Below are 27443 nucleotides of genomic sequence, written 5' to 3'. Positions count from 1 at the left end.
GCAGACCCTATTTGTGCTGACCCCTAAGGCACCCAGATTCCAGCTCCTGGTCAGGCTCCGGGAGGGAGACCAGAGTGTGGCTCCTGCTAGCTCAGATGTGTCACTCTGTCCTGTAGCTACAGACTGTCCCACCAGCTGGACTCCCCCTCCTAGTCGGCCAGCTCACCTTCAAGGTCAAGAACAGGCCATCATGAAGGTCGGGGGCCAGTGTGTGGCTGGTCAGGCAGGGGAGGGCTCGCTTTCAACTCAGGGAGTCTCTGGCTGGTCTAGCAGGGGCTCTGGAGAGCTGGCTTTCCAGCTTCTCTGCTGACCAGCTCTGGGACTGGAGCCATTTACCTACCCTCTCTGGGCCTCGCTCTCCTCCTCTGTGCAATGGGGTGATGCTGAATGATCCCTCCCATGGCAGGAACATGTGGAGTGCTGGTGATCGACGTAAGCTGGGCACAGAGCCTGGATTGCAGAGTGCAGAGGGGGATGGCGAGCGGTGTGGGCAGTGAGCACTCCTTCCCCCAAAAGCAATTCAGCTCTTTGATGCAGCCACCAGGCCCCTGGCTGGGAGCCCAGGAGCAGTGGCCGACCACACTCCTGACATCAGGCCCCTGCGTGTGGTAAGAGGGGAGGAGGCTGCCCCCAACCAGTACATTGAAATTCTGCTTGTGTTAGAATCTGAGCATTGGGGTTTGGTTCTTTCACTTGCTGGGCTGACGAGTCACACTTGCTCTCCATGACTCCTCCTCAGATGAAGAGCTCTTGCAGGTCCCGGGAGTCCTGGACCTGGGGAGGGGAGAGGGGCCAGTCCCCTCCCTGGCTCCTGCAGGAGACCTGTCCTCCCAAAGACAGGATGGTTTCGGGTCGTGATCCTGGGCCAGGGTTGGACACAGCTCCTCACTGCTCCTGACTCTGGGGCTGAGGGGGCCTTTCTCAGGCATAGCAATGCCCACGGAAGGCAGGGGCTTCAGAAAGAACACACTCCTGGACCCGGTCCCGCCCCAGGACGGTGGCTGCCTTCCCCAGCTCCGGAGGAAGAGGGATATCCTCTGCTTCTTTGGCGGTGGTCCTCTGACCCATGAGCAAGCCCTGAAAAGTCTCTAGTCCTCCTCTGGAAGTGCACCAGCCCTGAGTGGGCCAGTCACTGTCCACACACGAAGACGGACAACGTTTTGAGGAAATGTGGGAGGTGATCCTGTGCAAATGGCCTGTGGGTCGGTGGGGCTGGCTGCTTCACTGCCCTCCAGCGGACCCCCTTTCCCTGGATAGGCATCTTCCTGGAGTCTGGTCTCTGCCCTTGGAGGTCCCTTCCTGCTGGTTTCAGAACCAGGGGAGAGACTGTGGTGTGGCTTGGAAGGCTCCACCCCAGCCTCCTCCCTTTTGCACACATCACTGCTCCCCAAGAAGCAGGGGCTGTTGCTCCTGCATGCCCCGCACAAGGCTGGTTTAAGGCACTCATTCCCTCCAAGTCCCAGCCGCTCTGGCTCCGTCACATACATCATGGCCACAGCTGCCTGGCTGGGCGAGGAGTCCAGGAGAGCTCTCCTTTCCCGGGATCAGGGTTCACACTCCTGGCCAGAGAAAGAAGTCCCATCTGTCTTCTGCTAGAGAAAGTGAATTCCTGGGCCGGGTTGCCCTCAGGTACCTGAGGACATGGGGGTCCCCTGCAGGTCCCCTGGAAAGAAGGGTGTTGGGCACCCCAGGCCTGGAAAACAGTGAGCAGCACCCATCCCAGGCCATGGGTGCAGCCATCACCTGGCAGTGCTTGGCCTCAGACTCCCCCCCGGAAACTCTGGCCGGTTTTTCACAGATGTGTTTTCAGGAGTGTTCAGCACAGCGGTGGTGGAGAGAGCAGGCAATGCACCAGTACTAATGCCCAAGGAGATGGATGGTGGCTCAGTCCGTTAAGCCGCCGACTCTTGATTTTGGCTCAGGATGTGATCTCATGGTGTGGGATCGAGCCCCACGTAGGGTCTGTGTTCAGGGCAGCGCGGGCTCACGATTCTCTCTTCCACCTCCTGTGTCTACTACCACTCTCGTGCCACGCTCTCTCTCTAAAATAAATTAATAAAATCTTTATAAAAATGGAATCATACAGAATGTACTTTTAAAAAATGGTAAAAAATCTATCATAAGATCTCACTGATATGAGGAATTCTTAATCTCAGGAAACCAACTGAGGGTTGCTGGAGTGGGGATGGGTTGGGAGGGATGGGGTGGCTGCGTGATAGACATTGGGGAGGGTATGTGCTATGGTGAGCGCTGTGAATCGTGTAAGACTGTTGAATCACAGACCTGTACCTCTGAAACAAATAATACATTATATGTTAAGAAAAAAGAAGATAGTAGGAAGGGAAAAATGATGTAATAGATGGTGATTAACATAACATAATAAAAAAAGGAAAAAAATTGTAAAAAATCATAACATTGATTTTGCCATTTTAAACATTTTCAGTATAAAGTCCGGTAGTGTGAAGTCTATTTACACTGCTGTGATACATATCTTGAGAACATTTCATTTGCAAGTCTGAAATTCTGTACTCATTATTATTTGTTTTTCATGTAGAAAGCATATTTATTTATTTACTTATTTAATTAGGTTCAGTTAGCCAACATATAGTACATCTTTGGTTTTTGATGTAGCATTCAATGACTCATTATTTGCATATAACCCAGTGCTCATCACAACATGTGCCCTCCTTAATACCCATCACCCCCAGATACCCCATCTCCCCACCCCCCTCCTTTCTGTAACTCTCAGTTAGGTTCCCGGAGTCCAGAGTCTCTCGTGATTTGTCTCCCTCTCTGATTTCTTCCCATTCAGTTTTCCTTCCCTTCCGCTGTGGTCCTCCACACTATTCCTTATGTTCCATATATGAGTGAAACCATATGATAGCTGTCTTTCTCTGCTTGACTTATTTCACTTAGCATAATCCCCTCCAGTTCAATCACGTCAGTGCAAATTGTAGGTATGTATCCTTTCAGATGGCTGAGTAATCTTCCCTTGTATATATGGACCACATCTTTATCCATTCATCTGTTGAAGGGCATTTCGGCTCCTTCCACAGTTTGGCTATTGCAGACATTGCTGCTATGAACATTGGGGTTCAGGTGCCCCTTCTTTTCACTACGTCTGTATCTTTGGGGAAATACCCAGTAGTGCAATTGTTAGTTAGTAGGGTAGTTCTATTTTTAACATTTTGAGGAACCTCCATACTGTTTTCCAGAGTGGCTGCACCAGCTTGCATTCCCACCAACAGTGTAAGAGGGTTCCTCTTTCTCCACATCCTCTCAAAATCTGTCGTTTCCTGACTTGTTAATTTTAGCCATTCTGACTGGTGTGAGGTGGTATCTCATTGTGGTTTTGATTTGAATTTCCATGATGGCTAGTGATGGTAAACGTTAGTCGTTTTTATGTCTTTTTTGGAGAAATGTCTGTTCATGTCTTCTGCCCGTTTCTTGATTGGATTATTATTTTGTTGTTGTTGTTGTTGGGGTGTTGAGTTTGAGTTCTTGATAGAGCTCGGATACCAGCCCTTCAACTGTAATGTCATTTGCAAATATCTTCTCCCATTCCATGGGTCACCTCTTAGTTTTGTTGACTGTTTCGTTTGCTGTGCTGAAGCTTTTTATCTTGATGAAGTCCCAAAAGTTCATTTTTGCTTCTGTTTCCCTTGCCTTTATAGACATGTCTTGAAAGAAGTTGCTGTGGCTGATGTCGAAGAGGTTACTGCCTCTGTTCTCCTCTAGGATTTTGATGGACTCCTGTCTCACTTTGAGGTCTTTCATCCATTTTGAGTTTATCTTTGTGAATGATGTAAGAGAATGGTCGAGTTTCAATCTTATGCATGTGGCTGTCCAGTTTTCCCAGCACCATTTATTGGAGAGACTGTCTTTTTTCCATTGGACATTCATTCCTGATCTGTCAAAGATTGGTTGACCATAGAGTTGAGGGTCCATTTCTGGGGTCTCTATTCTGTTCCATTGATCTATGTGTTTTTGTGCCAATACCATCCTGTCACAGATTTGTAATATAGATTGAAGTCAGGCATTGTGATGCCCCAAGTTTGGTTTTCTTTTGCAACATTTCCCTGGCTATGTATTCTTGGCTGCATGTTCTCATTTAGTACTGTGAACATGTCTTTCCAGCCCTTTCTGGCTTGCCAGTTCCCTGGTGTTATTCTGACGTTATTCTGATGTTCCTCCCTCCGTAGGTAAGAAATCTCTTCCCCCTGGCTGCTTTCTATATTGCTTCCTTGGCTCTAAGATTTGCAAGTTTTCCATTTTTAATTCTAATAGTGTATTTATAGACTACTTTGGATTTTCTATGTACACCATCATCTTATCTGTGAATAGTCACAATTATCTCCTCAGTGGGTATTCTTTTTGTTTCTCTTGGCTTATAACACTTGGGAGATTCTCCAAAGTAATGTTGACTAGAGTAGCATTGTTTGAAGATTTTAGTATACCTTTCGCAATATCCGATAGAAAAACAGACAAAACATTGGTAAGAAATGTGACCTATTTGACATATATGGAACATTACATAGTAAGTGCAGAATACATTATTTTCAAGTGGTCCTAGAATATTTACCCAAATAGACGATACATTGGGCCGTGAATCAATCTACACATTTTAAAATCCTGAAATTAACTAGATTATATTCTTCGACCACAGGGGAATTGAGCCATAGTCATAATGAAAAGAAAACCAGGAAGTCCCTCAATGTTTAAAACTTAAATGTAACTTTGCTACATATCCTAAGGGTCAGAGAGGGAATCAATGGAAATTCTCGATCTTTCCTACATCAGAGCTCACAGACAACGGCATTCTATCCATGAAGAGCACCATGAATAAGGTAGACAGGAGCTGAGGCTTAAGTCCGAGTTCTGCCTGCCTCAGCCACACCTGGCAGCCTTGGAATGTGGTCGCCCCCGGCTGCCCTTTCTGGCAGCCCTGAGCTAAGGGGGACAACATGGCCATGTGGAAATGGGAAGCTCCACACTCCTAGTGATGATGGTGTCTCCCACCCAAGCTGCCCTTTCTGGCAGCCCTGAGCTAAGGGGGACAACATGGCCATGTGGAAATGGGAAGCTCCACACTCCTAGTGATGATGGTGTCTCCCACCCAAGCTGCCCTTTCTGGTGGCCCTGAGCTAAGGGGGACAACATGGCCATATGGAAATGGGAAGCTCCACACTCCTAGTGACGATGGTGCTATTGTATTGTCCTCACCAGTCCAACAACATGATTTCTGAGTGAAAGATGACACAATAGCAGCTTCTTGACCTTCCTTAAGGTTTGAAAATCATCTTGTGAGTCATCTATTAGAAATAGGGTTTCAACACGTGTTCATTTATCTGGAAAAGAAATAGATCCAAATAGTAATTATGGCTTCCTGAGCACCTGCCGTTGAGCGCCATCACACTGGCTCTTTGTGGAATTCTCCCTCTTAAACTTCTAAACTATGAGGTAGGTATTATTAGTCACATTTTCTAGATGGTTAGACAGGGGCTCAGAAACGATACGAGTCACAGAGGATTTGAGTGTCAGAGACCTAAGTGGGATCTTCAAACTGACTCCAAATCCCTTGTTATTCCATACACGGTACTATTTCCCTCTTTTTTTTTTTTTTAAGGTTTTATTTATTTATTTGAGAGAGAGAGAGAATGACAGAGCGCAAGAGCGGGAGGGTCAGAGGGAGAAGCAGACTCCCCGCCGAGCAGGGAGCCCGATGTGGGACTCGATCCTGGGACTCTAGGATCATGACCTGAGCCGAGGGCAGTCGCTTCACCAACTGAGCCACCCAGGTGCCCTGCTATTTCCCTCTTATCTCTGGTCTTCTCTATCTGGAAACATATCAAGGATCAGGAATTTTATGTTGTGTGGCCAACTGGAATGAATTCAGTTGGCCTTTTAACCTCTGCCCATCGTAATTGAAGGATCTTTGAGTGAGATACTCCAAGATCTCTAGGAATAGAGACATTATAATATTTTTCTAATATTACAGTTACTGAAAGAACTATCTTTTTTTAATTGATTCAGGCTCTGGTATGATCAGAGTGTACCGTAAGACAGGTCTGAAATAGTATTTAAAAACACTCAGCTCAGGGGTGCCTGGGTGGCTCAGTTGGTTAAGCGACTGCCTTCGGCTCAGGTCATGATCCTGGAGTCCCAGGATCGAGTCCCACATCGGGCTCCCTGCTCAGCAGGGAGTCTGCTTCTCCCTCTGACCCTCTTCCCTCTCGTGCTCTCTATCTCTCGTTCTCTCTCTCTCAAATAAATAAATAAAATCTTAAAAAAAAAAATAAAAACACTCAGCTCAGCCTCTTCCACAAAGTGAGACCGTGCTTATAAACACAGAAACACAGCTGAAATAGTCTCTTAGCTACGATTGTTTCCTTCCCAACCATCGTAGTGTTTATATGGTATGACTAGGACTTACATTAGTCAAAATCAGCAAGGAAAGAACTGAGACAGTGTATCCAAACTTTAGGAGCACTTCATGTTTCCATTAGTGCTGTGAAAATGAGCTACTCTGTTTTATTCTGTAGTCTAAGGGAATGGTGCCAGACATCTCTAAGATGTCTAGTAGTTCTAAAATTCTGACTTTAGGTTATCTGTGTGCTTCAGAGATTTGGGCAGGAGAAGGGGAGGAGCCCAGCGTCTCTGAACCCCTCTGTTACCTGTGTGGACCATGGAACAGGTAAACTTCTGTAGGCATCATTTTGATTTCTTGGTACTATCGTTAAAGGTACTTTTGTCTCAAGTTCCTCCCTTGAGTAGTAATTCTAATGATAATGGAAATTTTAATCTTTTACCATCCGTGGGCCCGGATCCGGGGCTCCCAGAGAAGCTACCCTTTAACATTTTACCAAGCTCCGAATGGGCAAAACCTCAGAGCATGGGTCCTATTTCTGTCCTGAGCACATATTGTACATCTGGTTTGAGAAGAAAAAGATAACCCCCAAATGCCATTGCAAACATAAAGATAAGAAAAACGGAAGAACCTCTCTGGCTCCCATAAGATTAAAGTCATACCGACTTGCACAAACGGAAAGCACAGGAAGAAGTCTTTAAGTTTCTGGAACGTTCTCCCTCATGACGATGTGTAACTCTGTATGTAAAACAACACAGAACAAATATATAAACCTGCCCCAGATGTTCCTTCCCTGGAGCACTCCCTTCTTTCTGAAGATTGTGTCTCCCAGGCAGCTGTCCTGAGCTGGGTTTGAATAAAACTCTCTTCCTTTCTCTCTCAGCTGTTTACAAGGGTTTGCTCATTCAGTGTCGACAATAACAATACGTTTTCATTTTAAGTGAAAAATAAATGTTCCTGGTTCACGACTCCAACAGCACAGAAGGGCGGCTGTTCTTCATCCTGGAGCTTCCCTGCAGAACCAAGCATATGTATATATATATTCCAGCATAAAAGAGCTCATCCTACAAGGATGCTTTGAAGGTCCAAGAAGCACTATCCACTCCATGGGTGAGACCAGAAAGTGAAGCTCTTCCCGCTTAGAGAATTACTTTTTGGGTTTAAAACTGCCTTGGAAATGCGTGAAACCATTGCATTTCCTAAAGCCCAAAGCCTCGGAAGGTCCGAGTGTGGCTGACCTTGCGGGGGGCCAGGAACAGCTCTGCAGGCAGGGTTGGTGCAGGAAGGGAAGGGGCAGGGCTCTGGGGGTGGTCTGAAGCCCGAGGCGTCCGCGGAATGGGCCGGGTGTGTGCCTGGGGCGGACCCCGCCCATAACCCCCGCCCATGCCTGCGCCGCCGAGCCAGGTGCTGGCTTGAGGAGGGGCCTCCTGGACCACCTGCGGTCGCGGGGAGCCCCGGGGTGAGGGCGGGTTGGCCGGTAGAGGCAGGCGCGCCATCCAATGGGCTCGGGGCACCACCCTCCCCGACCAGTCACCGCGTGGGGGTGGAGCTACCTCTGCGGGAGGTCCCGGAGCTGCCCGGGGGTTGCAGAGGTCTGGCAGCTGGGCCCGCTCCCAGAGAGTACACCTGTGGCGTTCGCGGCTGGGTGAGAGCGCGCTGTGGGCTGGGGTGGGGGTCCCGGGGGCAGGGTGCGCCCTGGATGGGAGTTGGGGGTTCTCGAAGGCGGCGGGGAGCGAGCTAATCCCGCGAACTCAGATGAGTTTTCTTTTTCCCTTGAAAGCCCTTCAACTGGCGGTATCCCCCAGCCCCGTGAACTCCAGGGCCCCGCTCACCCGAGTTTTTGTGGGATGGGTTGCGGACATTTCAGGGTTTGCCTCGTTCCCCTGGAAGAGTGCACGTAAGGACCGCACACAGTCCCCAACTTCAGTGGGGTGCCCCCTGTCCCCTGGCACAGTGCAGGTAATGGACCTTGAGCAGCACCCCGAGTTCAGCAGGGTGTCCCCTGTTCCCCCAGGCACAGGTGTGGTGGTAACAAGCCCCAGAGCCATCCCCCAACTTCAGCATTGTGCCCCATGTCCTCAGGGGGATGGTGGTAATGGTCCCTTATGATCGTCTGGGAGGGCCCTCCATGTTCCTGCTCCCCCAGGCACAGGTGCGGTGGCAACAAGCCCTAGAGTCATCCCCCAACTTCAGCATTGTGCCCCTTGTCCCCCGGGGATGGTGGTAATGGGCTGACTGGGTGGTGCAGGAGGATCCTCCAGGTGGGGGCCTGGAGGCTGGAGTAAACCAGACCCCACTGAAGTTGCATGAGGAATAGATGAGTTGAGGTGTTCATTTGGAAGAGTAATTTCGCTTTTCCAAAAATGTCAGAGTCATTGGTCTACACTAGAATGAAGATAATGACTACTTAAAAAACAAGTGTGTGTTTCCCCTCCTCCCAGAAACCGAAGCAGGTGTGCAGGCCATAGGTCGGAGGTGCCTTCTCATCCCCACCTGACAGCACTTCTCTGCTCTGGCTCCAGGAGACCCGAAGTTCTGAACATCAGCATGTGAGTCAGTGATGCAGCTTGTCACAGGACGTCAGCGTTCAGAGAAACCAGCAGGTCCATTTGGCGCAGTGTCATCATCATGTCAGGACAGGAGGTAAAACTTCTCGTGAACCCCAAACCTCCTGGGCTTTCCTCTTTTCTCTAGTTGAGCCACGAAGTAAAACTTCAGTAGCTGTCAGCATTCTCCATTTGGTGCAGGAGTTACTTCATTTCCCTGCAGGTAGAAGATTGCAGGGGATCCCATTTTCTCTATTCATTATTGCTTACAAAATGTATTCTGATCATCTGTTTCCTAGAAGTAACCTTTATTAGAAAGGGAAGGTGAAATTTACTCTTTGTGTGTTTTTAACATATCATTTGTTCCTTCATCTAACAGCGTTTATTCATTTGGGCCTAGGATATGGTTGAGTGGCCAGCATCTAGAGTTAGTTGGCTTTTTGTCATCAGATACAGACTTGGATGATGTCTTGTCATTTGTCAAAGGTGATGTTTCATAATTGATTAGTCTTTTCATCAGAAGAGTTACAGTTAGGGTCGAGGGAAAAATCAAAATTATTCAAAGCAGCCTTTTACTGTTTAAAGGTTGAGCTTGAGGGGCGCCTGTGTGGCTCAGTCATTAAGCGTCTGCCTTCGGCTCAGGTCATGATCCCGGGTTCCTGGGATCGAGCCCCGCATCGGGCTCCCTGCTCCGCGGGGGGCCTGCTTCTCCCTCTCCCACTCCCTGCTTGTGTTCCCTCTCTCGCTGTGTCTCTCTCTGTCAAATAAATAAATATTAAAAAAAAAAAGTTGAGCTTGACTTTCTAGTTTTTCTAAATGTGTCGTCTAGATATTTTGACATGCTGATTTTCTCTGCAGTTTCTTTGGTGGTGGAGTCAGAAGGAGAGTCTTTGAGAATTCTGCATGCTGGTGGCATCAAGGGGCTTGGCGTCAGGAGCATTGGTTTGAGTTCTGGAACTGCTTGCCCAACCCTAGGTGAGTCAGGTTATCCCACAGAGCTTCCATTGACTCCTTATGAAATTGCTGGAATCAAGTATCTATGGAAAGGCTTTTTTCACAGAAACTGTTCTGCCTAATGAAAAGCAATTAAAAATGAGGTGATTTGGGCTGTATTATTCTGTGAATAATAGTTTTAAACCCCCCCGTCATAGGATATGGTGTTTTGTTGTACAAGGAGTCCTCAGAAGGCTGCAATGAAAGAAGCAGGTCTCAGAGCATGTCCATGTTCCATTGATACGTTCCTTACAGTTTGCCCAGGTAGGAAGGTAAGTGGAGAGAAATACGACAGAAGGGGAAAGTAGTGAACCATTCATTAGGTAGCCTTCCACCTTTCTCATGAAAGCCTTGGGCCAGTGTCATTTTGGAAGAAGAGGGGGAGTCCTGGAGCTCTGCAGCGGATGGGGGAGTTCCAGGTCTGGGTAAAGCTGACAGGGGTCTCAGAGGAGAGCTGAGTGCATCGAGCAGGAGGGTGTGGGCAGGGCGGGCTCCAGGGGTGGCTTTGGGTCTCCCGGGTGAGAGTGGTGACAGGTGAGGGCCGTGAGGAGGTTCCTGGCCGAGGACAGGTGAGGCCCAGGTGGAGAGCTGGCCGAGCACCTTCTTCTGTGCCACCAGCCTCACCCAACACACACGACGTCATCATCTGTCCCTGTCACTCCAGTTCAGACGTCTCAGAGTTGCCAGGCCAAGACGTTTGTTTGAGCTTCTTTCTTTGTGTGTGTGAAGTTTCAAAACTTTGATTATGGAAATGACGGGTCATCGGAACATCTGTTACTCTTTTATTTCCTGCTCTTCTTTCCATCACCAAAGTGAATCATACCTGCTAGTGGAAGGGGCTATCTGTGTGTTTTTATATCCCAATTTAATTAAACAGTGGGAAAATAATCTTCCGAAATATTATGAGAATCCTTGGTGGGTGTTTATGTTTTCCTCTTCCATGAACAACATTCCGAGATTAGAAATTATGTTTTAAAGTAAGCACAGCCTCAGAGCTGTAACAGGGTGCCCTGTCCTTTGTGAGAGGGGCACATGGAGGAGTGTAGGTTCTTTAGGAGCTCGGGGAGTGGCACATCGTGCTCCCAGAGGAAATTGAGCCCCCTGTTAGCCTTCCCTGAGGGGGCTGCTTACGTGGCCCATCCTGGGCTCTGGAAGCTTGACCCGGTGAGTCACTTGTGACTTGAGCTGAGGAATTTGTGAAGAAAATGGAAGGAATCCTGGAGGGTGCCTGCATCCTTTGTACTCGGACAACTCCACGTAGCAAAGGAACTCATCATCCCGTGAGGCGTGTCGGGATCCCTGAGGGAAAGGGCTTCACTTCGTGGGCTGAGGTAGTGTCTTCATCCTTATCTGGACCAGAGCCATGTTGTGTGGCTATGGAGATCCAGACCCTTATGTGACCATGTCATTATTATTATTATTATTATTATTTTAAGAAAACAATATAGACATTGACTTCGAGATACAAATATTGTAAGGAAAAACACAAGGTCAAATATATATATATAATGATTGAACTCGTGGCCTCTCTCATTAGTATGGGTAATGTAGGGCTGTCCGTATGAGAAAGACCAAGGAATTATATTTCGATTAGTGTGCTGTGCACATGTAGTGTTTTATTCTGTCATTTGCCTTATTTTTCTGGAGGGAAAATGGAGTGGTGACTGGAGCTTGGTTTCTGATTTTAAGGAATGGGAGACAAGTGAATTGAAAGAGCAGTGTTGATGCTGACATGGTGCTCAATGCCCAGTGAGCGAAGGTTTGAAGCTCGGACTTGGAAGCCTTGGTGTTCAGCGAGGATGTTGTCCGAGTTTCCAGCACATCGAGTCACTTGGCTGGTGTGCCTAATCGGGCTAGTTCCTGCCTTTCTAAAGGCAGTTTGAAAGTGGCTTGAAACCCTAGGGTATTTGTGGAGTGGTCTGGATGGGACATCTGTGTGGCCAGTGTAGATGCCACCCAGGGAATTCCAGAGCTAATGGTGAGCACATTTGTGAGGCTGGAGTTTGCTTCTCTGTGAGAAGCATTGAGCTGGAGTGGAAAGAAGTCGCTGGGTCTTATGACTCACTGTGTGAGCAGGTCTGAGCCTGGCGGGGTAGTCGGATCAGATAGCTGGGAGGTTGTGATGCCGTGGTGGTGGACCGTCGCTCATGATGGGCAGGCCAGCTTGCTACAGGGACAGGGACTGGGCTGTACTCCCTGGCCAGCCCTCCTGCTGCAGATGTGATAAGAGAGTTGCTTCCTGTTAGGTGCCTGAGCCCTCGGCTCAGCAGGGTGGTTGGTGGGAAGCAGCCCACAGGCAGCATTATCGATTCTTGCTCATTGTGCCCCCTGCTTCCTCAGAGGAGGCACAGCAGATGTCCTCTGCCTGGTGTGTGTGAATTCAGCCAGCAGAAGCAGTTCTTCCAGAGCCCCACCCCTGAGAAATCCTCTCCATATTCCTGTGCTGTGTGTAAGAGGTCACTTTTCATCTGGAACTGAAATCTCAGCTCCTGCCATTAGGGTCCAAGGCCACACAGGACACCAGTATCCGTGCAGTTCTACTTCAGCATGGGGCCTGATGTGTGAGACTGAGGCCGAGCCTGGTCGGCCTGTTGATGCCGCTGCAGGCTCCTTCCTGGAAAATGTGCAGCACAGCCTGGTTTGTGATGATATCGCAGGAAAGAGGGACAGGTGCACCACTCTGCCTGACTGCAGGAGTATTCTGGACATCAATCCCAGGTGGTTGGTGCAGGGAGGAGAGATGTCTGTTTCCCAGGATGTTGGCCAGAGGGAGAGTTGGATCCTGGGATGGGTCTCTGTTCACCTTTCTCAGATGAGCACCTCAGGCAAGGAGAGGAAGTGTGAGTGCTCACCTGTAATTGAGGGAGGTGTCTGGTTTCAGGTCTCATGGGCAGGTGGATTCCTCGTGTGGCTCATTTTCCTGATAGTGTTCAGGGTGCAGTCGATGGACCCCTGGTCCTTGGCATCCTGGCTGTGCAAGACCCCTGGGGCACCTTTTCCCCTGGGGCTTTGGACCAGGAAATCGGAGGGAGTCAGTGGTGAAAGCGTCAGTGTAGGCCTTCGTTTCTGCCCTGCCGAGATGGACTGGTGACTGTGATAACTGCTGCAGAAATACAGAGCAGGAGACAGGGCTGGGGTGCTGCAGGGGAGGTAAGGGTGGTGCTTGCTATTTACATAGAGCCATGTGGGACTTCACTAGGAAGGTGATCCTTGAGTGAAGATCTAAAGAAGGTGAGTGATAGCACATCAAGAGCATTCTAAATGGAAGGAAAGCACGTGCAAAAGTCCCGAGGCAGGAGCATACCAGGTTTGTCCAGAAGTAGCAAGAAGGCCCTGTGGGCACGGGAGACAGCCTAGGACATGACCTCAGGGAGGTGACAGAGGGAGACAGAAAGCCATTTCAGTGCTGTGACCCCATGGGACCCTCTTTCACTGGGCCATCCTGGCTACAGTGTTGAGAACAGATGACAGAGGGTTGAGGATGGGCAGGGGAGGTCCATGATGAAGCTTTTCCAGGAACTCAGGCAAGAGATGGCCTCTAGTGTGGACCGGACAGGTGGCCTTGGAAGGAGTGGTCAGTCCTATTCTGGGTATGTTTAAGATGGAGCTCACCAGATTTGCTGATGGGCTAGATACTAGGAATGGGAGAAAGGAGGAATTGGGGTAACTCCCAGCTGTGGCTGGTTGTCCTGAGCAAGGGGAAGGAGGAGGTTTCTGGGGGTAGGAGGTCATCTGTGTTCTGCTTGCTCAGGAAGGTGCCTTTCACGGTGGATCTGCTGATGTGCGTGTCCAGGAGAATATTTAACATCTACTCCCTCAGCAACTTTCAAGTACAAGTATCCCCCACTTTTTAAAAGTTCACGGTACACATGGCTTTTTTTTTTTTTTTTAAAGATCTGTGTCATTACCCGGCTTCAATAAAAGGAGGAATCCTGAAAAGGATTTCGCTCTTATGAAAAAAGTCGAAAAGTGAGCATCGCGTTCCTCATCTGTTTTGCGGGGAGCCACTGCAGAGGCGGTGTGCACCTCAACCAGGTCTTTCCTGGGAACCGCTCTCCGCATCCAGCCCCCAGCACTTTGAATTGTGTCTGTGAGCATCTGCTGTGCTTCATCTCCATTTATTTTGGGCATCTATTAGGAAGCTGTGTCCCGAGGCCTAGGAAAAGCCAAAGAGAAGTCGTTTTTGGAGTCTGAGCACGCGATTTTTTTCTGTAGAAATGAATGGTGATTCCTCCTTTGGTCTACACCTTTCTTGCTGTGAAAGGTTTCCTTCCTAGGAAGGAAGGAAACTACTTTCAAATAGCGGGGAAACCTGTACCCCATCCTGCAGGGTTAGCTTTAGTCTCCATGCTGCACAGAACGTTCCATGACTTATGCATTTTATCACTCAAACCTTGTGCCTTTTTTTTTTTTAAGATTTTTTTACTTATATGAGAGAAAGAATGAGAGATAGCACGAGAGGGAAGAGGGTCAGAGGGAGAAGCAGCCTCCCCGCTGAGCAGGGAGTCCGATGTGGGACTTGATCCCGGGACTCCAGGATCATGACCTGAGCTGAAGGCGGTCGCTTAACCAACTGAGCCACCCAGGCGCCCAAACATTGTGCCTTTGACCACCTTCCCCCATTCCTCCCCCATCCCTGGATCTGGCAACCAGCAATCTGTTCTCAGTATCTGTGCATTCAGTATTTTTTTTTCCATGTGGAACGTCCATGAACGTCTGGTATTTGTCTTTCTGTGTCTGCGTTACTTAGCATAATGCTCCCAAGGTGTCTGTCTCTATGTCTGGCTACTGTGAAGAATGCTGCAGTGAACATGGGAGTGCATCTGTCTTTTTGAGGTAGTGTTTTTGTGTTCTCCAAATAAATCCACCCAGAGCAATCACTGGGTCATGTGGTAGTTGTATTCATTTTTCCAGGAACCTCCATACTCTTTGTCACAGGTGCTGCACCAATGTACATTCCCACCAACAGTGCACAGGGTCCCCTTGTCTACACACCCTTGACCACACCTGGTGTCTGTCTCTGGGACAAATGCCATCCCGACAGGTGTGAGGAGATAGCGGATTATGGGTTTGACTTATGTTTCCCTGACGACGATTAGTGATGTTGAACAACTTTTTCTGTGTCTTTTGGCCACCTGGGTGCCATCTTTGGAAAGTATTCACATATTCTCCCCATTTTTTATAGAGGTTTTTCTGTGTGTTTTGATTTGTATGAGTGTTTTGTATATTTTGGATATTAGCCTCTTCTCACACCTATGATTTGCAGATTTTTTTTTTCTCATTGGGTAGGTTGCCTTTTAAGTTTTGATGGTTTCTTTTGCCATGTAGAAATTTCAGTTTGATGTCGTTCCCCTTGTTTATTTTTGCATTTGTTGCCTTTGCCTTTGGTGTCCGATCTAAAAGACTCTTTGCCAAAACCAATGTCGAGAAACTCACTACCTGTGTTTTGTTCTCGGAGGTTTATGGATTCCGGTCTTATATTCAAGTCATTCATCCATTTAAAATTTTTGTGTGTGCTGTAAGAAAGCGATCCAGTTCCATTCTTCTGCATGTAGTGTGCGGTTTTCCAGGACCGTTCACTGAAGAGGCAGTCCTTTCCCCGTTGCATATTTTCTGCTCCTGTGTCGTAAGTTAAGGCCATACATGTGTGGGTTAGTTTCTCAGGTTTCTTCTTCTTCTTCTTCTCCTCCTCTTCCTCTTCCTTCTCCTCCTCCTTCATTTTTTTATTTTACAGTTTATTTTTTGGGAAAGTATTTTTTCCTGTTGGAATATATGCAGTGTGGACTTTATTGATTACATGTTCATACTATTTGTTAGGACATTTCTCTGACGTGTGTTTTTGTAAATGACTTGCCGGATTTTAGCTTTCAACAGGTTTAACATTTGGGCAGAACTACTCAAAATGTTACATTCTTCCATCAGATAAGAGATTGTGTCTGATTGTCTTTTGTGATGCTATCAGTTGTGATGATTGATATCTCTGTTTCTTTTCCCTGATAGGTTTATTAAAGTGATTTTAATATTTCTTAAAAACGTGGATTCTAAATCACTGTTATTTAATAATATGTGTTTATATAAAACAAGTTTAAAGAAATGCATTTATTGGAATCAGCTGTTGAAACAGGAGATAAATATTAATTCCTCTTCAGAGTTAATAATTATATCAGAGCTAAGTCAAAATATACCTTTAATGTACTGACTCTAATAAGTAAGCTTTGCCAAAAGTGCTATGATTATCATTTCCTGAGCTTTCTATTCGGTTCCATTGACCTGTGTGTCTCTTTCTATGTCAGCACCATACAGTTTTGATGACCACAGCTTTGTAATCTAGGTTGAAATCCGGGCGTGTGGTGACTCCTGCTCTCTTCTTTCTCCAGATGGCTCTGGGTATTCGGTGTCTTCTGTGATTCCATATGAATTTTAGGGCTGTCTTCTATTTCTGTGAATAATGGCACTGGAATTCAGATCGGGATTTCATCACATCTGTAGATTGCTTTGGTTGCTGTGGACATGTTAACATGATTAACTCTTCCATTTAATGAGCAGGACGTATGCTTCCGTTTATTTGTGTCGTCCTGTGTTTCTTTGACCCATACACGCCCCCTCAACATACATGTGTTTTTCCTTCCTTTTCCAACATGTGTTCAGTGTACCAGGTCTTTCTCATTCTTGGTTACTTTTCTCCTAGGTTTTTTTTTCTTGATGCAGTTGTAAATGGCATTGCTTTCTTATTTTCTCTCTGTGAAGGTTTGTCTTCAGTACACAGAAATGCAACAAGTTGGGACACCTGTGTGGCTCAGTCGGTTAAGCATCTGTCTGTGGCTCAGGTCACCATCCCGGGGTGCTGTCATCGAGACCCGCAGCGGACTTCCTGCTCCGTGGGGAGTCTGCATCTCCCTCCCCCTCTGCTGCTCACCCTGCTTGTGCTGTCTCTCTCTGTCAAATAAATAAAGTCTTTAAAAAAAGACATGCAACAGGTCTCTGTATATTGACTTTGTATCCTGCAGCTTTACTGAATTTGTTTATTCTAACAGTTTTGTTGGAATCTTTATGTAATTCTATATATAGTATCATGTCATTTGCAAACACTGACAGTTTTCCTATTTGGATTTCATCTTTTCTTTTTTTTTTCCTTTTTGTCTGAATGCTTTGGCTAGGGCTTTCAATACTGTGTTGAATGAAAGTGATGAGAGTGGGCATCTTTGTCTTGTTTTTTTGTTTTTTTGTCTTTTTTATTTTTTTTATAATATGTTATATATTTATTCATGAGAGTCAGAGAGAGGCAGAGGCAGAGAGAGAAGCAGGCTCCCCGCCTAGCAGGAAGCCCGATGCAGGACTCGATCCCAGGACCCTGGGATTGTGACCTGAGCCGAGGGCAGACACTTAACCATCTGAGCCCCACCGGCGCCCTCTTTGTCTTGTTTTTGGTCTTAGTGGAAATGTTTTCAGCTTTTCACCCTTGGGTATGATGTCAGCTGTGAGCTTTTCATATATGGACTTTGTTATCTTGAGGTATGTTCCCTCTATACCCAGATGGTTTAGAATTTTTATCATGAATGCATATTGAACTGTCAAGTGTTCTTGTTGAGGTACAGCAGAATGGGGGGGTTTGCCGGGATAGGCGTGCAGATTTCTCCAGGTCAGAGACCTTTCCGTAGTTCCAAATGATGCAGGATCCTTCTCGGTGGCAGCCCGAGTTCTCTCCTATTATTGAGGTGTCCCCAATGCCCAGAGCTTTGTAGCCGGGACTCTGGGGAAAAACCCATCAGAACCCAAGCCAGGGTTAGGGTTCGGGACTACGGGCATGACAGACCCGATCTGCTAGCACTGTGGCAGGCTTTCCAGGGGACTGAGTTGAGGGCGTGAATCAGGATGAATGTCATGCCAGGGATTTTGGCCAGGGGGCCGCTGAAAGTGGGGGTTCGCTAGGATGGGCCTCCGGAGTTCCCAATGGCGAGGTTTCCTTCTGTGTGTCAGTCGGTGTCCTCTGGTATTGCTCAGTTGTCCTCAATCCCTGGAGTTTAGAGGAAGGCCTCTGGGGACAGATCCTTCACAAGCCAAAATAAGGTTAAGGTTAGGGCTTATGTGCCTGGCAGGCCCGATCTACCAACACAGTGGTGAGCTTCCCGGGGAGCTGAGTTGTGGGCATGGGTCAGGGTGAGTGCCAGGCCCAGGATTTTAGGCCCGACCACTGATTGTGGGAGATTGATGGGGTGGACATGCAGGTTTCTCTTTTTTTTTTTTTTTTAAAGATTTTATTTATTTATTTGAGAGAGAGAGAGAATGAGAGATAGAAAGCACGAGAGGGAAGAGGGTCAGAGGGAGAAGCAGACTCCCTGCTGAGCAGGAAGCCCGATGCGGTACTCGATCCCGGGACTCCAGGATCATGACCTGAGCCGAAGGCAGTCGCTTAACCGACTGAGCCACCCAGGCGCCCCATGCAGGTTTCTCTTGCCCTGAATGCTTTCTGGAGTCCAAACGGTGAGGTTTCCTTCTGGGTGTAGGCTGAGTCTTCTGGTACTTCTCAGGTGTCCCATTTCCTGGGACTTTGGAGCCAGGCCTCTGGGGACAGATCCCTCAGAAGCCAACCTAGGGTTAGGATAATGGCCTAGGGTTATTTCAGCCACATCTGCCAACACTGTGTCATGCTTCCCAGGGCTCTGAGTTGGGGGATGGGTCAGAGTGAGTGTCAGGCTCAGGGTATGCCGCCAGGGGACCCCTGAATGTGGGGTTTTGCTGGGATGGGCAAGTAGGGTTCAATCTGTGGGGATTTGTAGCCAGGTTCTGGGGACTGACCCCTCAGAAGCCAACCTAGACTGAGTGTTAGGACATAGGGACACGGGAGGCCTGATGTGCCAGCGCTGCGTCGAGGTTCCCGGCGGTGGGGGTCAAGGGTGTGGGTCAGCGTGAGTGTCTTGCTCTTCTTTTCGGCCAGGGGACTGCTGAAAGTGTGGGTTCGCTGGGATGGGCATGCCGCGTTCTCCTGCTATGAATCCTTTCCGGAGTTCCAAACGGTGGGCTTTCTTTCTGGGTGGAAGGTGAGTCCTCTGGTATTGCTCTGGAGCAAGTCCTAGGGAACAAAGCACTCAGGAGCCAACCTAGGGTTGGGGTTAGGGCCTAGGGGTTAAGGCCTAGGGGTTAGAGCGTAGGGGTTAGGGTGTAGGGGTTAGGGTGTAGGGCCTAGGGTTAAGATTAGGGTTAGGGCCTAGGGTAGGGCCAGGGTTAGGGTTACGGCCTACGGTTAGGGTGTAGAGTTAGAGTTAGGGGTTCGGGGTAAGGGTACAGGTTAGGGTATGGGTTAGGGTACGGGTACGGGTTAGGGAATGGGTTAGGGGTTAGGGTACGGGTACGGGTTAGGGAATGGGTTAGGGTTAGGGTATGGGTTAGGGTTAGGATACGGGTTAGGGAATGGGTTAGGGGTTAGGGTACGGGTTAGGGGTTAGGGTACGGGTTAGGGTATGGGTTAGGGTTAGGGTATGGGTTAGGGGTTAGGGCTAGGGGTTAGGGTACGGGTTAGGGTATGGGTTAGGGTTAGGGTATGGGTTAGGGGTTAAGGTTAGGGGTTAGAGTATGGCTTAGGGTACGGGTTAGGGTACGGGTTAGGGGTTAGGGTATGGGTTAGGGTACGGGTTTGGGTACGGGCGCTCTGGGCTCTGCTGACACTGTCACAGTGTCCACAGGAGAAGGGTGGCCCATGTGAGTGCTCACTGGCTCATTGTGTCAGATCACGCTAGAGCAGAGGGGCAGCTTGGGCAGGGAGTCTCAAACTCTGCATCCGTTTGTGTTCTAGTCTTCCAGCAAATACACCATAGGCTCTTGCACCCACCTGGTAAGACATGACTCTGCCTTCTAGGAGTGGGCAACCTGGAAAGAGGACGAGATTAAGACAAAGTACACAGCATAGTGATCTCCTGAAAATGGTTTTTGAGTGGCTGAAGGCCAGAGGGAGGATGGGTCTATTTGGTGTCTCCCTGTGCTACCCTTCTGGCCTCAGTTCAGGGTAGACAGAGGGATGTATGTATTCAGTGTCTCACTGGATGACTGGGGACTTCCTTTGGGGCTGCGAGGACCACCGCTCAGAAGGTAGGATCAGTGCTGCGCCAGGAGCCCAGGGCTTTCTAAAGGCAGGTGAAGCTGGGTATGAACTGGTGAGCTGGGCATGAGCAGGTGTGAGCCAGGAGTAAGCAGGGCAGGGCAGAACTCCTGGGCCTCCACCTGTCCTGGGGTTAGGACCTCCCATCCCTGGAGACCTCCCCTTGATGGCCCTCCAACAGCCCTGAGAACAAGCCCTATAGGGAGGGTAGTCTACCTCAGGAGACTGCGGTCCTGGGGCCCGCAGTGTTGAGCATCCCCTTCCTCTTGCCATCTCTGGGCTCAGATATGCAAGCCTCACCTGTGATACAGGTCTTGACTTTCCCATGGCTCTTTCCTCAGGGGTCCCCCTGACAGTTGGTGTTTGCCCTTGGTGCAGGGTCCTGAAACACTCTGTGGACGCCACCTGTGAGGAGCAGGGCCCAAGCCCTGGGTACCGCATGGAGCTGTCCATCTTCTATGTGGTCTACTTCATGGTCTTCCCCTTCTTCTTCGTCAACATCTTTGTGGCCTTGATCATCATCACCTTCCAGGAGCAGGGGGACAAGGTGATGTCTGAATGCAGCCTGGAGAAGAACAAGGTGGGTGCCTCTCTCTTCTGCCCCATGTGCACGTGTGCATTGGATGCTCTGCTGGGCTCCCCTGATGGGCAGAACCACTGGAGTTCCCTTCCGCATGGGACTCGCTCATCACCGCATAGCTGGTGGCCAGCACAGGGGCAGGGAGGGACCGAGTGTGGCTGGTCAGAGCTGCCTGCGAGGATGGAAGAGACAGGTGTGGGGTGCAGTGGGTGCTGCAGTGTGGGGTTCCCCCCAACCCCACCATGTTCTCAGTGCTCCTTTGTCCCCGGGCAGAGGGCTTGCATCGACTTCGCCATCAGCACCAAGCCCCTGACACGGTACATGCCCCAGGACAAGCAGTCATTCCAGTACAAGACATGGACATTTGTGGTCTCGCCTCCCTTCGAGTACTTCATCATGGCCATGATCGCCCTCAACACAGTGGTGCTAATGATGAAGGTATGTTGGCCCAGCACGGGGGACAGTGGGTGCCAGCTGAGGTGAGAGAGAGAGAGAGAGAGAGAGCCATAGTTGCAGCTGATCACGTCCTGGTCAGCATGGGATGCCTACAGAAGCCCAGTGCTCTGGGTTCTCTGTGGACTGAGATGGTGAGAGTGTCCTGGGAGGAAACGGGGAGAGCAGGGATGGGTATCCCTACCCTGGGCAGGCGTGCAGTTCTCTCTGCTCTGGCAGGAGGTCAAGGCTGGGGTGTCTTGGGGCAGCCGAACCTGCAGCCAATGGCACTTATTCCCCGTGCAGTTCTGTGACGCACCATATAAATATGAGCTAATGTTGAAATGCCTGAACATTGTGTTCACATCTATGTTCTCCATGGAATGCGTGCTGAAGATCATCGCTTTTGGGGTGCTGGTAGGTGCCTTGGCTCCCTCTTGGCCTTTTGGTGGTCTGCATTCTGGCTCCCTCTCTGTAGGGGGGATCTTCAGGGACTTGTAGCTTAGAGCTGGGAATTGCCAAGCCCCCAGAGCAAATGTGACATTGCAGGGGCTCCTGAGAAAGGGGCTGCTCCAATACCCTGAGCTGCCTGAGCTCTGCCCCGAGCCCAGTTCCTGGAGACAGGCGGGGCCAGCCTCCTCCTCTTTGGACACACAGCTCTCAGTTCTGCACCTGCCCAGACCCACAGGTGTTTGCTTACTCAGCTGTGGTGTCCCCCCTGGGTGGCCCATCTGTCCCTTTGCTCCTTTCTTGATTAGGGGTACTTCCTGCAACTCCTTGCCTGGCAGAGCCCTTACCAGCCTCTAGCAGTAACTGCTCTTTTTTCTCTCCAGAACTATTTCAGAGATGCCTGGAATGTCTTTGACTTTGTCACTGTGTTGGGAAGTGTTACTGATATTTTAGTAACAGAGATTGCGGTATGTAGTGTTTCCTGTCCTTCCTGCAGGGCCCCAGAATGGTTTCCTTCCAGGTAGTGCTCCTCAGTGTGCCTCCAGGTCCTGAGTGTTAGCCCCTTCTCTCTTGCCAGCGTTCCCCAGGAGCCCCTGGAAAGAAGGAGGCTCCTCTCCAGAGGTGGAGTTGGGGATTGGGTATTGTCTTGGGAAATGCTTTTTCTTGGATAAGACAGTGGTTTCCAAAAGGTCTTCTAGGCTGGTGGTCTGAGAGTCACCTGGGAGCTTCATTGTAACAACTGACCAGGAAGACAAGAATCTTTTAAATCTGTGTTTGTGCGACAAATCTAACAACTTGGCACCAAAGTACATGAACTAAAACCAACAAGAATTTAGAATATTTTAGACTATTAGGTTTGTTTTACGTGTGTGTGTGTAAATAAAATGAGATACTCATTCATATCAAACATACACAGATTATATGTAAAAACTGACCAAGTGCTAAAATATGAAATTGTCTCGACAAATTTCAAGGAATCTGAATCATAAAGCAATATTCTTTGAGTACAATGCATTATGTCAGCATTAAATGGCAAAAAATCTCATCTCAGTCCTAAGGTGACTTCTCCAGGAGCAGACACTTAGGGTGGGGTTCTTGTACAAGTCATTTCTTAGGAAGCACTCCCGGGCAAGACCATGAGAGGGAAGTTTGGGGAAATGGACAGCTAAGAGAAGGGGGATCAGAAATGGATCTGGAGCCAAGTGCCGGGGTGCATCTGGGTCATCCCCAACGGAGGCTTGGAGACAGGGTGGTCACCCCTCAGAGCTGCAGAGCTCATGCCTCTGTACGGATTAGTCCACAGCTAAGGGCTGCACCTGGGGGCTGCAGTTGTCAGATACCTCCAGCCCTTCTGAGTGCACCCCACGTGCAGGCAAAGCAGGCTCTGGCACCACTGGGGAGGGAGGAATATCAGACTCCTTGGTAACAGCACCGCACTGGAGTGCACGAGTGTCTGCTGTTACCCTGGCCCCACTCAGCTCTGCCCACGTCTCACACTGGGTTCACTTCCCTCCTTCTTCAGGATGATGCTGGTCACGATGTGTGGGAGAAGAGGGTTGGTGACCAGCTAGAGCTAGTCTGAGTTAAGTTGATGTTCATTAACTTATTCTTCCTAACCCCTTTTGGGGTCCCCTGACTGGTGGCCGGCCTTCTGCCGCTCTAGTTGCTGGGCGGGATGAGGCAGCCCACACTGTCACCCTATGAAGCCCAAGTCCCTGCTTGTCACACCCTTGTGTGGTTCTGGCTGCCGTAGTAGTCCAGTCGTAATTAAGACTGGTCATAGAGCACTAGAAAGGCCCTAGTGAACCCCCTGATTTCCAGATAGACTTCTTCCTACCCTATGTAATGGTAGCTCTGCCCTTCTCCATTCCCAGCATCCAGTACCCTGGCCAGCCTAGAAACTCTGCTCTGCCTGCTGATCTTACGGCATGAGGAGCACAAGTGACAGGGGCCCACCATGACTTTGGTGATCCACAGTGGAAGCCTTCCCTACCCCTTGAGCCAGGACCTCTAGATTTGCCAAACCTAAACTTATGGAGATGATGAGAACAAAGTCTGACCTGGGTTGCTAGAGGATAGTGAGAGGGGCCACCCCTACTTCCACCCCTTGCTTTCTGGATCTGTGTGACAGTTGGACACCCAGTACCATCTCTTGTTTGTCAGTTCATCTTGAAGGACAATATCCCAACCCTGTGAGGTACATCACCAAGCCAGCATTTAATCTGTGTCTTTAAGAGGCTTTTTCAGTGTTTTATGAGGTTTCCACCTCCTGAATGATGTTGAATATTATATGCCAGTGGATCCCGAGTCACCTGCTCCTTTTGTACCTGCTTCTGCTTGCTCAGTTTGGAGTCGATGTTATGTGGAATCCAATATGGGTGAATCCCTGGTTCTGGTGTGGGCCAGGGTATTCCATGGGCAAAGACAAACCCACACCCAGAGTATGAGTGATCCCAGTAGAGACACATCACTGCCATTTCCAGGTGAAAGGATTCTCATGGAAGCAAATTACCACCAAGTGGCTGGCTGACAGCCTAAAGCATGGTGCATTGTAGAGGCCTCGTTGACTTCTCATAGTGGGCTGGGTGTTTAGTAGTGGTCATGGCTGGATCAGCCCAGCCATGGGCTCAGGCACGGCCTTCATCTCAGCCATCATGGTCACTCCATTCATGGATCTACTATGTGAACACTGGGGCTGGTGAGAATAGAGGCTGGCTGTCATCTGTTGGGTAAACCATCTCAAGGCCTGGTTTTTAGTGCCCCTACAGCTGTGGATGCTCTGTGGTGGACACTGATGTGTAATACAAGGACCTGCATGTCGCATCCATTCCCTAGGCCCATCTGGATGCCTTTCCCCAACCTTTGTTCCCTCCGGAGCCCTGGCCAAGCTTTAGCTCTTGCGTAAGGTCCTGTAATCCATACCACAGGCAACTTCTTTCTCCATCCGTGCCATGGCTGCTAGATTCACCACCTAGAACTCTGCCTCACCACTGTCTTCCAGCTCGTCTCTGTGTGGGGTTCTAGTGACACCAATGTATTGAGCCAGCCACTTCATGTAACAGGCTTGAGTTTTTCCTCCTGGCTTTAGTGATCATCCCATGATATGTTGGGGGTAGGAGTGAGCTAAGGAAGACAGGTGCAGCAAAGGTGCGAGGCCTGGGGCACTGGGCCACCTGTCATGAGACTGTGCCCTCTATTTTGAGTGAGGTAGGAAGAGGAGTGACATCATCTGGCTTTTCAGACCAAACCTCTGGCTGAGAATAGAGTGCAGGGCACAGGCAGAAGCAGCTAGGCAAGTTAGGGCTTAGTTGGGTTATCCCAGAAGCAGACCCCAAGACAGGATTTCAATGCAAGTCATTGATTTGGGAGGTGATCCCTGGAATACGAGGGGAACAAGGAAGTGGGCCAGGGAGGGGGGCAGCCAGTACATGGTCCTATGAAGCCGGGTACCACTGTGGGTCCTCACTGGGAGCCCTGAGCCTCCATTATCCCAGCAAGGGGCGGGGTGAGTGGGGTATTTTTCAGCAAGTGCTGTTAGCTACTAGTTGAAGGCTGCTGGGGAGAGGGGGCCAGAGAATGTTAATTCTCATGTCCTGGCCTGGGAAAATTCTCAGGAAAAAAAGATGTGGATGCTGACAATTGAGTATTGGGCCTGTGAGGATACGAGTGCCACTGAATGCCACAGCAGGGAGCCCGGCAGAGGGTCTAAGGTGAGAGACCGTCATTCCGGATGTAGTTTCCAGTAGAGCTGCAGATGGACCACATGTCTCTAAAAGTTGAGCAAGAATGGCATCAAAGTCTGAGCACTTGGGAACGTGGATTATCATTAATTGAAATGGGAAAGACTGTGGGTGGAACAGGTTTGTTGTGGACTGTTTGTACATGTGGACTGGATGCAGTTTGTACATGTTAGATTTGAGTTGCCTGTTGGCCTCCCTGAAGGAATCATCCAACAGGCCGTTGGACAGATGGGCCTGGAGTTTGGAGAAGAGATTCATGCCAGTGTCATAGGATTGGGAACCATGAGCATATGAGATGATATCAGATCCATGAGACTGAATGAGATCAATAAAGGAGAGAAAAGAATGAGCTACTGAGTTCTATGATGCACCAACATTTAGTGACAAAGGCGTGGCCGGAGGGCAGAGAGGTTATCCAAACCATTAGCAAAGGTTAGTGTGCAGAATGTGCAAGGCTCTTCTGTGAATCATTAAGACAAACAAAAGCAACCGAATGGAAAAATGAACTGAAGGCATAATTGGGCATTTTACTAAAAGAATAAGAAACAGAAATGACCAATTAACATAGGAAAAGCTGCTCACCCTTATTTGTAATTAAATGTAAAATGAAATGACACTGAGATGCCATTTCACACCCTCTGGTTTGTCAAACGTCAAACAGGAATTCCAGGCATGGCAATGGTTAGCAAGTGGGACAGCCAGAACCTCCACGCTACTGCTGGGGGGTGTTCATTGGACAACCTTTTCGGAAGAGTGTGGCAGTCCCTGGAAAGCTGGACATATGCATGCCTGCAGCGACTTAGACACATAAGCCAGAGGGTGTCTGGGCAGGTGACCTGGAGACACTTTCACACAGAGGGTCGTGGCTACCTTGTTCACAGTAGCAGCGGAACGCACTGATTGTTAGGGGACGTGAATGTAGTGAAGTGCCGCACGCACTGGAGGGTGGTGGTCTCCACATCAAGAAGGATGTTTTTCAGAAGCAGAGTTTGCTTGCCGTCAGCACAAGTTTGCCCAAGTCCGCAAAGGCTGCATACGGTAGCATCCCATTGAAAAGGCTAAGAAAAGTCAAGTATAATGCATTTTAAGAGTTTGTCGTAAGACAGTAAAGAAAAGCAATTATTAACAAGAATTAAGGGTAGCTACTACATCTGGGGAGGAGAAAGGGAGAAAGGACGGGCTTCAAAAGTAATGGTAACATTCTGTTTTCTTTAAGCTGGGTGATGAATATATGGACATTTTATGATTTTTCTTTGAAAATGTGCATCCGTACACATATTTATACATATTCTTTTGTGTATGTGGTATGTTTTATGGTTTTAAAAAATTAGTAATCCAAATAATGCGGGGAAAGTTCTGAGCTGCCATTTTCACACAAAAACCAAGGATGTTCTGTCACACCAACCATTGGCATTGTGGCATTGCCCAAGTGCTTCTCATCCAGAAATAGTTCGTACCAGTGTGGTTTCTGGAAGGAGCAAGCTGGCTGCTGATCCTTACGGGCCCCGTCCTTGGACACAGGCATCTTTGTTCCCTGGATAAAGGGATCCAGACATTGCGCTCCTGTCTGCAAGGGCACAGCTCTGGGGGTTTCCTCATGTGTGTGCCTCCTCGCCCAAGAGGGCGGACTGATGAGCAGGCATTTAGGGTGGGGGTGGCCAGACATGCAGAGAGCACGACGCCCAGCTGTCTTGCAGGGAAACCTCCACCTCCAGAGAGGCCCGCACACAAGGCAGAGACCTTCTGTGGCGCAGGTGGCTGGAGCAGCCCAGTGTCTGTCCCTCAGCTGTTGGACACGCAAGGCCAAGGGGGCTTGTGGTTGAATCAGACCTTGCCTCAAATAAGCCCTCCATGGCCGCTGCCGTCGGCCCCCGATGCCTAGCAGGGCCGGTGGGAGGGCTGAGGAGCCGCTTGGCTTGGAAGCTCTGCTGTGCCCTGGCCGCTGGTGCTCTCGGAGCTCAGTCCTTCACCCAGTTCTCCCAGAGGGGAAAAGATGAAAGGAAGTCGTCATGTGGATTAGTGGTGTCTTTATTTTTGTTCATTTGTAGTCACTTCAGATGTTACTTTGTGATGTACTTTTTTTTCCTTAGGCAAAAAGATGAGTGTCAGTTCCCACCACCAACTTAATCGAAATAGAGTAATAGTCTTAACGAGGGTCACGTAGAGACAGCATTCCCAAGCAAGCATAAAACTGACATTGATTTCTTTGCCTGGAAATAAAAAAATAAGTGTCTGTGAGTCA

General features: G+C 49.0%; 1 protein-coding gene across 1 annotated transcript in view; it reads left to right on the top strand.

The window, feature by feature from the left end:
* Positions 1-18870: 18870 nt before the first annotated feature.
* Positions 18871-27443, top strand: part of LOC148164793 (voltage-dependent N-type calcium channel subunit alpha-1B-like) — a 45044-nt gene continuing 36471 nt past the window's right edge. Inside the window, 7 exon segments of the mRNA XM_088021293.1 lie at positions 18871-18944; positions 19529-19569; positions 19572-19602; positions 20378-20579; positions 20853-21017; positions 21318-21428; positions 21845-21928. Of these exon segments, the coding sequence (XP_087877419.1) occupies positions 18871-18944; positions 19529-19569; positions 19572-19602; positions 20378-20579; positions 20853-21017; positions 21318-21428; positions 21845-21928 (708 nt within the window).

Source organism: Eumetopias jubatus, unplaced genomic scaffold, assembly GCF_037043125.1.
Source record: "Eumetopias jubatus isolate StellerSeaLion01/CBP00866 unplaced genomic scaffold, mEumJub1_p1.0 scaffold_2, whole genome shotgun sequence".
In the NCBI taxonomy this organism is placed as follows: domain Eukaryota; kingdom Metazoa; phylum Chordata; class Mammalia; order Carnivora; family Otariidae; genus Eumetopias; species Eumetopias jubatus.
Note: the sequence above shows the minus strand (reverse complement) of the source record. Positions and strands in the feature narration are given on the sequence as shown.